Here is a 13,620-nt window from a genome sequence, read left to right as displayed (position 1 = left end):
AAAAATTCTGGAACACACTTGAAAATACTATGAGCAAAATTCACCAAGATGACGTGATAATACTAATGGGAGACTTAAACTCTCTATTTGGGAGAGAAAAAGCCTATAGAAAAATCATTGGTACAAATTCAACACGCCGAAACGCTTAGACCAACGGCACACATCTGACTGACATCTGCCAACAATTCAACCACAAAAGTATATCTTCTCACTTTAGGAAAAAACCAGTTCCCAGCTAACATGCTTGGCTGCCAAGTGCCAGCTCCTTTCGTTTGCCTTTCGAGACTCGCTGAAGGCCAGATTTTTAATTCTTTTGTAGCAGAGCTACAAGCAGGCAGATACAATCTCAGTAAGGGAATCATAAGAAAACGCTCGAGCAAAATTCGTCTTGCTACTTTCAGTAATCCTTAGTGTCAGAGCGAAAACCGTACGCTACTGCCAAATTCATAATGTCAAAAAAATGGTACAAATGGCTCTGAGCACTATGGGACTTAACTTCTGAGGTCATCAGTCCCCTAGAACTTAGAACTACTTAAACCTAACTAACCTAAGGACATCACACACATCCAAGCCCCAGGCAGGATTCGAACCTGCGACCGTAGTTGTCACGCGGTTCCAGACTGTACGCCTAGAGCCGCACGGCTACTTCGGCCGGCTCATAATGTCACTTTTGTTTTCTGCCAACATATTTTTTGTTGTTGTGAATACGTAATTTATCTATGAAATGCCACATTTTCATAATATTTGCGAATGATACCTTTTTCCATTCGAGACTCAATTTTACAATGGTTAACTGTAGTTCATGATTTTCAAATATGCAAAATGCAATGCTTAACTGCAAGATGATAATTAGAACTTCAAATTCGAAAATGACAGTTGATACATACATTGACAGCGTCGCGCCGCATTCATCTGGGTGGCGCCGGATTTCAGGCGGCGGGTGGCGTCTGGCCGGTGGCCGGTAGCCGCTGCAGCGCGAGGAAACGCTCGAGCGTAAGCTGTTATGATCGCGACGCAGTCACGAGCTGTCCTGCGGAATTGTTTCTGCAATACTTGTTATTGCTGGTGGTTAGAATGTTAAGCGAATTGTCTTCCATGTTCAATCAGACTCCTAACTTTAGACCGACATGTGGTTAAAAAAAAAAAATACACTGGACGCGAACATGCGACTACAAGTTTAGAATGCACGACGATTACCACTAGACCACGGGCTCACCCAATCCGAGAACAACTCAGAAGTAGACAACACCTCCTGCTAACACTTCCGCATCTTACAGTGTTGCCAGATTGTGCAGATAGCCGGACTTAGTTGTCAGGGGCGGTCAGTTTTATTGGCCACCTTAAGTGAAGGACTCGGACTTAGTCTCTGTGGCGGTCGGCCGGCGGCCAGTTTTTATGTCTAAGACTGTACATTCGTCGACTTGAAGAAGGCGTATGACTCAGTCGACCGTAAATCCCTTGTCAACACTCTAACACAACTCGGACTTGACCAGAAAACACGTATGCTCATTGACCAGACACCCTTAAATACAACCTCTACTGTAAAACTCATGGGGGATATCCCGGAGTGTTTTGAGATCAGAACTGGAGTAAGACAAGGAGACGGACTGTCTCCAATTCTGTTCAATATCATTTTGGACCATCTCATAAGGGAATGGGATAGTGAGCTTAGAAAACGTGGCTTATGGAAACCAGTGAAGATTGGAAGGAAAACTGAAGTCACCTGCCTATCCTTTGCCAATTAGCTTGCAATTTTGACAGACAGTGAACAAAATGCAATACATCAAATATAAATACTCAAAGAATGCATCGAGAAGGTTGGCTTGCAAATTTCTTTTCAGAAAACGGAATTTATGTGTACACTCTCAAACATACAGAATCTCACAACCAAATATGGACGGATAAACAGAGTTTCACATTTTAAATAATTGGGGGAAATTTTGAAACCCACTGGACTACAAAAAAATCTCAAGAAACTCGAGCAAAGAAACTAAATAGATCCTACGGTAGAACTCACCAACTTTACAACAAAAAGTGCATGTCCATACATGCAAAAATCAGGCACTGCAGCACTATCAGTAAACCCGAGGTGCTATACGCAGCAGAAATCTTGCCATTCCATAACAAGACGCTACTAAAAAATCGACAAAAAGAAGAACGAAAGATCATTAGGAAAATCCTTGGACCACGAAAAACTGAAGGTGGATATAGACCGCAAACGAACAAAACTACAGATGACATTTCAAATATTGCTGCTGACATTAGGAAAAGCCGCCTTAAATTCTATGGACACACAAACAGACTCCCTGAGTGTGGGCTCACACGCCAGATACTCACAGCCACTGAAAACCTTAAAGGTATGACATGGGCCGAACAAGAAGTACTAAGTGACCTTACTGATGCTCAACTCACCATTCAGGACACTGCAGACCGTAACATCTACAGACAAGTGGGAAGTCCAGCCACAGACAAGAGCCAAAAAGACTGGTACAACGTGGACGGATGAAAAAAAGAAAGCCATGAGCGAGAAAATTATGGTCTCATGGAAAAACCGCAGGAGGAACTGTAGAAGCTTCACGTGATCCACAAAGGGCCTACTACGTGTAGAGAGAGAGACAGAGAGAGAGAGAGAGAGAGAGAGAGAGAGAGAGAAACAAAAACCCAGGCTAAAATGGGAAAGATCTATGTTGTAATTTTGATGAAATATGTATATAAATGAAATTTTAATTTCATTTTGTGATTGTGTAGTCATTCGGATGAAATAGTTTTCTAACGAATGAGTAAAAGTTTAGATAAATACCATGATTCTTCATAAAAAATTTTGGTTACGTTTGTCATATGTGTAAAATTTTTGATGTTTCGAGTCTACATATTCTACACTCCTTTTATACTTCATAAAAATTATATTTCCTTCGCATTAATTTAATTTACTGTATATTTTCGTTTGCAATGGCTTGACTAATTTCATGGATTGATCTGTAGTTTGTATTTCAAATGCTTACGTGTTTTGAATGTCTTGCAAAATATTTTATATTCTTACGTTCATCAATGTTGCTTATCTGGTGCTTTATATTTTACTTTGTTGATTTTTTTATGTGATCTCATTCAAGTTTAGAACTATTAATACTTCAATTTTATAATCTGATTATCACATGATTTGACGGCATGTTCTTTGGTTTCGGACAAGACTGTTATCTTTTACTTTGAAGTTCCTTCACACATATTGCTGTATATCAATTGTTATTATTGTTTCAACGTGCTATCATACACTGAGGTGCCAGATACAGGGATATGTAAACAAGCAGAATACATAGCTGCGGCCGGCAACAGCTATATAACACAACACTTGCCTGGCGCAGTTGTCGGATCGGTCATTGCTGCTACAGTGGCAGGTTATCAAGATTTAAGTGGGCCGAACGTGGTGTTATAGTCGGTGCACGTGCGATGAGACACAGCGTCTCCGAGGTAGCAACTAAGTCGGGATTTTCCCATACGACCATTTCACAAACGTACCGTGAATATTAGGAATCCGGTAAAACATAAAATCTCCGACATCGCTGTGGCCGGAAAAAGATCCTGCAAGAATGGGGCCAACGACGACTGAAGAGAATCATTCAACGAGATAGAAGTGCAAACCCTTCCTCAAATTGCTGCAGATTTCGATGCTGGGCCACCAACAATTATCAGTATGCGAACCACTCAGCAAAACACCATCGATAAGGGCTTTCGGAGCCGAAGGCCCCTTTGTGTACCCTTGATGACTGCACTACACAAAGCTTTACGCTTCGTCTGGGCCCGTCAACACCGACATTGAGCTCTTGATGACTCGATACATTTTGCCTGGTCGGACGAGTCTCGTTTCAAATTGTATCGAGCGGATGGACGTGAACGGGTATGCAGACATCCTCATGGATCTATGGATCCTGCATGTCAGCAGGGGACTGTTCAAGCTGGTGGAGGTTCTATAGTGGTGTGGGAAGTGTGCAGTTGGAATGATAGATCCAACTGTGACAGGTAGCATGTACGACTACTTAAGCATCCTGTCTGATCACACGCAGCCATTCATGTCCATTGTGCATTCCGACAGACTTGGAATTCCAGCAGGACAATGCGACACCCTACACGTTCAGAATTGCTACAGAGTGGCTCCAGGAACACTCTTCTTAGTTTAAACACTTCCGGTGGCCACCAAACTCCCAGACATGAAAATTATCGAGCATATATTGGATGCCTTGCAATGTGCTGTTCAGAAGAGATCTCAAACCCCTCGTACTCCTACGGATTTATGGACGGCGGACGTGTTTAAAGTCCGTAGGGTTCATGGTGTCAGTTCACGGTGTTGGGGTACTTCTGCGTGCTCGCGGGGGCCCTATACGATATTAGGCAGATCTACCAGATTCTTTGGCTCTTCAGTATAGTTTTCACAGCCACAGTCCTAACGGAACTTGGACACATGTATACTTTTCGTCCCGACCTTCATAGCTGACGTCACTTATGGACACTCTTGAGTGGTGGTCGACTCTGAGATAAGGCTGTTCGTATCTCGGTGGTGGTAATGTTTTACCACCATTAACTGGATGACAAGACTGGATGAGATTGTGGCATAAAGTTCCTAATCACCAGTATTTGCGCTAACGTTCTGGATTAAATTCCAAACTGCTTCATAGTGTCTCATCAAAGTGAGAGCATGAAACAGCGTTGATGGTGATCCATCCCGCTGATGGGGACGTTAACTGCGGCAGCCCGTAGCGTTTTTTGCGGTGCCGATCTCCACTTTCTCATTCCCCTATAGCAACAGAAACGTAATACTACAGACTACACTGTATACACACATCACAGTCATCCACACATAACACATACACATTTGACAAATCGGAAGAAGGTAACAGCAAAGCATCTCCACTAGGCCATTGCCTACAAAGGTGAGGTGGGATGATCGCCTGCGCTCATTTTCTGAGTATGGGAATACTTTGATTAGAGACTTTTAGTACACAATTCATGTACATGCGTAGTAATAACAAATGCGAAGGAAGGAGAGAGAGAGAGAGAGAGAGATGTACACTGAGGTTAAAAAAGACGGAATACCCCCTAATACGTTTCGTTCGTATCTCCTTTTGCCTGACGTAGTACAGCAACTCGATGTGGCATGGACTCAAGAAGTCGTTCAAAGTCTCCAACAGAAGTATTGAGCCATTTTTCCTCTATAGTTGTCCATAATTGCGAAACTGTTGCCCATGCAGGACTTTGTGGACGAACTGACCTCTCGAATACGTCCCATAGATGTTCGTTGGGATTCATGTCGGGCGAACTGTGTGATGAAATACTTCATTGGAACTGTCCAGATGTTCTTCAGGCCAGTCGCGAAGAATAGTGGGACGGTGACAATTCCGTCTTTGGGAACGTGAAGTCCAAGAATGTGTGCAAATGATCTCCAAGTAGCCGAACATAACCATTTCTAGTCAATCGTCAGTCCAGTTTGACCAGAAAACCCATCCCATTCCATGTAAACACAGCCCACGTCACTATGGAGAACAACCAGCTTGCACGGAGCCATGTTGACAACTTGGATTCATGGCTTCGTAAGGTCGGCGCCACACGCGAACCCTACCATCTGCTCTTACCAACTAAAATCGGGACTCATCCGACAAGGCCACGGTTTTACAGTAGTCTGGGATCCAACCAATATAGTCACGAGCTCAGGAGATGGGCTGCAGGCGATGTCGTGCTGTTTGCAAAGGCACTCTCGTCGGTCGTCTGCTGCCATAGCCTATTAACGATAAATTTCGCCGCACTGTCCTAACGAAGACGTTCATCGTACTCCCACATTGATTTCTGCGGTTACTCCACGTACAGTTACTTGTCTGTTAGCACTGACAACTCTACGCAAACGCTACTGCACTCGGTCATTAAGTGAAGACAGTCGGCCAATGCGTTTTCCATGGTGAGGGGTAATGTCTGAAATTTCGTATTCTCAGCACACTCTTGGCACGGTGGATTTCGGAATACCTAATTCCCAAACGATTTCCGAAGTGGAAGCTCCCATGCGTCTAGCTTCAACTACTATTTCGCGTTCAAGGTCCTTTAATACTATCGTACCCTTTTATATAAATCATCTGAATATAAATGACAGTTACGCGAATTCACGGCCTTTTGTACATTCTATACGCGATACCACCTCCATGTGTATGTATACATATCGCTATCCCATGACTTTTGACACCGGACTGTATTTTATCGGGTCTGTACATCAAATGTCATAGATTAACTTACTTTTTAACATACAATCGCATTACATCTTTGTCTAATGGATGAGAGAAACTGGTCCATCACACATGCAGAGTTGCAGATGCTGTCATTCGCAGCATCACAAACTTGCTACATATTTATGGCGTCACCATTGCATTAAGTTTATAAGAATCGGGTGGCAAAGGCTCTGCGCAGCTATGCGTAGTACAGTATTCCAGTGACTTACGTGTGTAACTGTAACATGACTATGAAAATAGGATGTTATTTTTCAGGGACGCGTTGACGACCATTCTGTCCGGACTGTACGCCAAGCTGCTCGTGGTGCTGGGCGTCGCATTTCCTATGGCCGAGACTATATCGGCGCATGTTCCTGCTTCCTTCTATGAGGTAAGATGCGGCCGCCATGGATAAACATTGCGTGCCTCTGGTAGTAGGAGTACTACTTTTAAAAAAATTTCCATTTTCACAGATTTTTATTTAAACCGCAACTTAGTTTCCAAAAGTATGTACTACTCTCAATGAGGCACGTTTTGAACTTACAGTCACTTACTGCAGGGAAGCTGCTGACAGAACGTTCTGTAAATATGAAAGTGACTCTCGACTTTATTTGAAATTTTCATATGTCTTTCTGTCCCATTGATGTGTTCAAAATGGGCCTCCTTCCACACACACACACATTTAATACAAGCCTTTTCATCCACCAATCTTACAAGATAACTCTGCCTGCTCATTGTACCTACTCTCCTTTAATATTGTTCCGTTTCCTATAATGAACGAAAGAGAAGAGTGTGTTTTATTTACAGAATTACAAAAGACCCGAAGAGAATAAATAACAAAATTGTTAGTGACGATGTTCGCTTGTGAGAATGAGGGTGTAAATGATTTACCAAGGTAGTGACGATGACTGCAGCCTGAAGAGATGACAGTTATGGTGATTGGAAATTACATAAATCCTGATGGATGGTACAGGAGGCTAGAAAGGTACTCAGTGGTAAGTAGTGGTGCTGTTGGGCATCGTTCTTGAGATTAAGTGTTTGGCATAATACGCCTCAACCTCGTAAGTTTTTAGATCACCGGTTTCACGTGTAATCGTTTTTTATAATAAAAAGACATTTTGTAAACACTAAGTTATAAGCCAAATCAAATAACAAAAACTTGACTATTTCTGATGATTGGAGTACGTGTCTGCATACATTTATAATAAAAGATTAATAATTTTATGAGTTAGCGTAGAATCCAGGAATAGACAACAAATCAATAAAGTGTTAATCTTCAGTTAAGGAAATCTAGTGACAGGTGACGGCCAGTGCGCCATCGAAAATGTTGACGAAACTCCGAACACGTGTACAGGGTCGCAGCAGTGTTTTATAAGACGGCCTGTCGAACATACGTGTTTCTTACTTTTGGTAGCGGCTATTCGTGCCTGCCCTCAGGCAAAATATTTCCGTGTTCATCGTCTCATCCAAACATTCACCATAGTGGCCGTGGCAGCGCAACAGTAAAACGGAGGCATATCTAAATCTTTATTTCTTATTTCAGTTTATGCACTAGCTCGCTATTCCTGTTCAGCTTTAATTCATGTTAGTTGATTGTTACAGTTGTGCAACTCACTCTTACGTAGGTCAACTTGTATTTCAACATTCTCCGTGACAACAGTCCTCCTGCTGCTGTTTGCGTAGAAAGCTGAGTACGGACCACAACAACAACAACAGTGGACGTTACGGCATAAATTGATGGACACAGACTGAAAACGCGCATAAAGTAGTCGATGTCATTATGGATATGGGTTGACAAGATAGCGGTATAGAGCAAATAATGATGGTAGTGACCTTCTGCAAGGAAACGATGGATATGCTGCTAAGCGTTGTTCATTTTTATGGCTTTTCGCTAACAGAAGTACCAGGAATAACCAAAGATTCAACGTTCATTACTCGTGGAGGAGTTAAACTGTGCGCCATGGTGGAGAACATAGCCACCCACAACGGGATTGTATAGGAGATTCTCTGGGTTCTTTCCTGACGTAGTTTCTTACTCTCTGCCTTGAAGGGAAGTTCGCTACAGGGGAGAACCGAGACTTAGTTTATCTAGAGCAGTGGTGGTCAATATGCGGCCTTCGGCCCGCACACGGCCAGTATTAGCCATGTGAGCGGTTCGCGGTCCTCAGCCGTATTTGATAATTATATGCGTGTTGCAACTACCAAACGAATTCAAAACCATCACCTAATTTTAAACGCTTCTTCAGAGTGTATGTTTCCTGCACAGTAACAACCAAAAATACTTCAGAGAAAGAAGTCTTTTAAGATGTGTCAGATGTAATGACGGATACAGTTGGTACCGTCTTCTACCAGCCAACTGTCCCAGCTTCATCGCTGATGAGAAGCGTTGTAGCCGTACAGCAGTATTATTCACTACTACCGAACACGAGAATGCTTTGCGATTGTTAATTATGTATGGAAATTGTATATACGTCCTAATCTCCTTCTCTGCCTTCTATAAATATGCTCCTCCCCCCTCCCTTTGTCCCACCTCGCTCCCTGAACACCTCTTATGCCACACTTCCCTGGTGTTAATCTAAGGACAGGTGGGATTATAAAGTTAGCTACAAACACAACTTTGCTGTTTTCTGATAAAAGGAAAACAAAACAGCACTTTTTCACAGCACAGCTTAGCATGTTCTTCCTCGCAGGCGGTTTACCAGAAAGTGTTTATTGTACAACACGTCTAGACTCTTTAGCCTGACTATTACGATTATCTACGTGATAACCAGTATGTCCATGCATGGTACGGATAACAGGGGCGAAGCTTTACGGAATGAAAGCAAAGAGGCATTGGTAGGTCACCGGAGGAAGCCGGGCACATCTGCACACACAAGTCACTAAAAAACTGAAACTAAACTCCTCCCGAACACGTCATGAAGGCCCCACGGTACCGACCGGCCGCCGTGTCATCCTCAGCCCATAGGCGTCACTGGATGCGAGTATGCATGGACATGTGGTTAGCACACCGCGCTCCCGGCCGTGTGTCAGTTTCCGGGACCGTCAATCAAGTAGCTCCTTAGTTTGCCTCACAAGGGCTGAGTGCACCCCGCTTGTGAACAGCGCTCGGCAGACCGGACGGTCACCCATCCAAGTGCTAGCCCAGCCCGACAGCGATTAACTTCGGTGATCCGACGGGAACCGGTGTTACCATTGCGGCAAGACTGTTGGCACACAAATCACTGAATTCCCGTAAATCACGGGGAGAGGGATGATGAGCTCTGACGCCTTTCAATCACATCCCACACTGGGGGACCAGCACATCAACTGGAACTCGCCACTGTGTTCCTCGACCCACTCGTTCATACTCCTGGCCTTGTGACATGGGTACTATCTTGTTGAAACATGCCACTGTTGTTGGGGAAAGATGATCGTCATGAAGGGGTGTACGTGGTCTGCAAACTGTGTGCGAAACTCCTTAGTCGTCTTTGTGCCTTGCGTGAGTTCCAGTGGACCCATGGATGCCCACATGAATGTTCCCCAGAGCATAATGGGGCAGCCGTCAACTTGTCTCCGTCCTGCCGTATAGTTATCAAGCTGTTCCCCAGGAAGACGACGGATTCGCGCACTTCCATCGGCCTGATGAAGAAGATATCAGGATTCATCAGGCCATGTGACGCACTGCCGCTGCTTCAACGTCCCATGCCGATGATCACGTGCCCATTTCAGTCGTAGTTGCCGATGTCGTGGCGTCAACATTGGCGCATGCATGGGTCGTCGGCTGCGGAAGCCCATGGTTAGGAGTGTCCGGCAGACTTGTACTCTACCCAACATTAGTCTGAGGACACAGAGGATAGTGCGACTGCAGGGACGTATCTCTGGCACGCTCGCCGTGAGACCCACATTTCCTACTTACTGTCCACACACTACATTTTTAGTGCCCCTGCCCACTATACTCATTACTTGCTTCAGTTAATCTACCGACTCCCGTAAGAGTTCGGGCAATGTAAGTGGATTCGCACTGAAGAAGACCATTGGGCGGTAAGCCTTACCTATATCAAGGTGGTATCTGTTCTTTCGTACTATCCTCTGTGTCCTCGATGGCTCAGACGGACAAAGCATCTGCTATGTAAACATGCCCGAAAGAACAGATACCATCTTCATATACTATCGAGAATGTGTTGTGCCAGACGAAAAAACATTCGTTCGCATTGTGGTGGGTTTTTACATTTTCGTCTACAAGAGAGCAAGTGGATGCTGCAACAGATAAAAATATTATGTCACTTTAATTATAACTTAAAGAAGATGAAATACTTAGATTTACAACAATCCATGTCCACAGTACTGTCAATGTATATTTGTTGCTGCCTGTGAACACTGACATCACTTGAAACAGTACAGATTAGCAGTTTCTTCTTTCAATGAACAAATGTCTATACACTGAAGTTACAAAGATTATGGGATAACGTTGTGCGCGTATGCAGATGGCGGTAGTATTGCGTACAGAAGGTATAAAAGGACTGCATTGGAGGAGCTCTCATTTGTACTCGGATGATTCATGTGAAAATGTTTCCGATGTGATTATGGTCGCACGACGAGACTTAAGAGACTTTGAATGTGGATTGGTAGTTGAAGCTAGAAGCATGGGCATTCCATTTTGGAAATTGTTACGGAATTCAATATTCCGAGATCCACAGTGTCAAGTGTGTGCCAAGATAACCGAATTCCAGGCAATTTATTTCTCAACACGGACAACATAGTCGCCGACGGACTTCACTTAACGACCTAAATGTTCAAAATGTGTGTGAAATCTTATGGGACTTAACTGCTAAGGTCATCAGTCCCTAAGTTTACACACTACTTAACCTAAATTATCCTAAGGACAAACACACACACCCATGTCCGAGGGAGGACTCGAACCTCCGGCGGGACCAGCCGCATAGTCCATGACTGCAGCGCCTTAACGACCTAGAGCAGTGGCGTTTGCGTAGAGTTGTCGGTGCTTACAGACAAGCAACGGCGCTTGAAATAACCGCAGAAATCAATATGGGACTGCGACGAACGTATCCGTTGCGACAGTGCGGCGTAATTTGTCGATAATGGATTATGCCGGCAGACCACCGACACGAGTGATTTTGCTAACGGCGCGACATCGCCTGCAGAGCCTCTTCTGGGGTCGTGACTGTATCGGTTCGATCTTAGACGACTGGAAAACCGTAGCTTGATCAGATGAGTTCCGATTTCATTTGCTAAGAGCTGATGGTAGGGTTCAAAGCGACGACCATGTTGTCAACAAGGCAGTGTGCAAGCTGGTGGTGTCTCCCCAGTGGTGTGGGCTATGTCTGGTCCAACTGAGCCGATCATTGACTACAAATGGTTATGTATGGCTACTTGGAGACAATTTTCCGCCATTCATGGACTTCTGGTTGCCAAACAACGATGGATTTTTTGTGGATGACAATGCGGCATGTCACCGGGCCACAATTGTTCGTGATTGATATGAAGAACATTCTGGTCACATCGAGTGAATGATTTGACTACCCATATTACACGACATGAGCCCCATCAGACATTTATAGGACATAAGCGAGAGATCAGTTTGTTCACAAAATCCTGCACGGGCCACAATTCAGCAATTATGCACGGCTATAAAGAATGGCTCAATATTTCTGCAGTGGTCTTCCAAAGACTCGATGGGTCCATGCTACGTAGAGTTGCTGCACTATTAGCGGCACGGCTAAAGGATGTCCCACACGATATTAGGAGGTGTTCGATGACTTTTGTCACGTCGGTGTAAACTTTGCTACATGGTTCCTCCTGATGTAATTCTCGCTCTGCTAGCTCTGCTGTCGTCTTCGGCGATGACTGCAGAGGGCTGAGTGGCAGTTCGCTCTCACATTAGTAAAGTCTCCAGCAGCGACGGCGTATCGAAAATCTCGATGGTGTGCCTACTCCTATGTCTGTCGTTCATCGCTGCGTATGGCAGCGACTTTTGGTTTCTCTTGAGAGGCACCAATTTCGTCACCTACGGTCGAAATCACACGATGTTTTCCTGATTGCCTCAATTCCATCACATAGCATTGTAATCCGTCCACAACAACTGCTGCGAGAGACTGGTAGGTAGGCGACTACATTCATGAGAATAAATTAACGATAACTGCAGAATGTGGTGCCACACAACGTGGCACTACACAAAACTGACGCTAATAGCATAGACACATATGGAACACACACGACACAGATCTGTAAGTCCACGGTATTCGTGATAAGTTGAGGAAACCGTCCCGAAACGCCACTGTTTCCTGCGCATGTATCCCAACATCTACATGGGATATGATCACCATGCACACGTACACAGGCCGCACAACGGGTTGGCATGCTCTGGATCAGGTGGTCGAACAGTTGCTGGGGTATAGCTTCCCATTCTTGCACCAGTGCCTGTCGGAACTCCTGAAGTGTCCTAGGGGTCTGAAAACGTGCAGCGATACTTCGACCGAGAGCATCCCAGACGTGCTCGGTGGGGTTTAAGTCTGGAGAAAAGGCAGGTCACTCCATTCGCCTGATATCTTCCGTTACAAGGTACGCCTCCACGATGGCAGCTCGGTGGGGCCGTGCGTTATCATCCATCAGGAGGAAGGTGGGACCCACTGCCCCCCTGAAAAGGCGGACATGCTGCTGCAAAATGACGTCCCGATACATCTGACCTGTTACAGTTCCTCTGTCCAAGATATGCAGAGGTGTACGTGTACCATTCATAATCCCACCCCACAGCATCGAACCACAACCTCCATACAGGTCCCTTTCAAGGAAATTAAGGAGTTGGTATCTGGTTCCTGGTTCACGCCAGATGAAAATCCGACGAGAATCTCTGTTCAGACTATACCTGGACTCGTCCGTGAACATAACCTGGGACCACTGTTCCAATGACCATGTACTGTGTTCTTGACACCAGGCTTTACGGGCTCTCCTGTGACCAGGGGTCTGTGGAATGCACATTGCAGGTCTCCGGGCGAATAAACCATGTCTGTTCAGTCGTCTGTAGACTGTGTGTCTGGAGACAGCTGTTCCAGTGGCTGCGTTAAGGTCCCGAGCAAGGCTACCTGCAGTACTCCGTGGCCATCTGTGGACACTGATGGTGAGATATCGGTACTCTTGTGGTGTTGAACACTGTGTACGTCCCGTACTGTAGCGCCTGGACACGTTTCCTGTCTGCTGACATTGTTGCCATAATCTTGAGATCACATTTTGTGGCACACAGTGGGCCCGTATTACGACCCGCTGTTTTTGACCAGCCCCCAGTCGCCCTAGTATTATACCCCTCACAACGTCATCAATGTGTGTTCTTTGAGCCATTTTCAACACACAGTCACCATTAGCAAGTCTGAAAACGTCTGCACAC

General features: G+C 44.9%; 1 protein-coding gene across 1 annotated transcript in view; it reads left to right on the top strand.

The window, feature by feature from the left end:
* LOC126253082 (proton channel OtopLc-like) overlaps positions 1-13,620 on the top strand; it is a 153,818-nt gene that overhangs the window by 41,478 nt on the left and 98,720 nt on the right. The window contains exon 3 of the mRNA XM_049954181.1: positions 6,519-6,633. Within this exon, the coding sequence (XP_049810138.1) occupies positions 6,519-6,633 (115 nt within the window). The remainder of the gene's footprint in view (positions 1-6,518; positions 6,634-13,620) is intronic.

Source organism: Schistocerca nitens, chromosome 4, assembly GCF_023898315.1.
Source record: "Schistocerca nitens isolate TAMUIC-IGC-003100 chromosome 4, iqSchNite1.1, whole genome shotgun sequence".
In the NCBI taxonomy this organism is placed as follows: Eukaryota; Metazoa; Arthropoda; class Insecta; order Orthoptera; family Acrididae; genus Schistocerca; species Schistocerca nitens.
The sequence above is the reverse complement of the archived record's forward strand: the minus strand, read 5'-3'. Positions and strand labels throughout refer to the sequence as shown.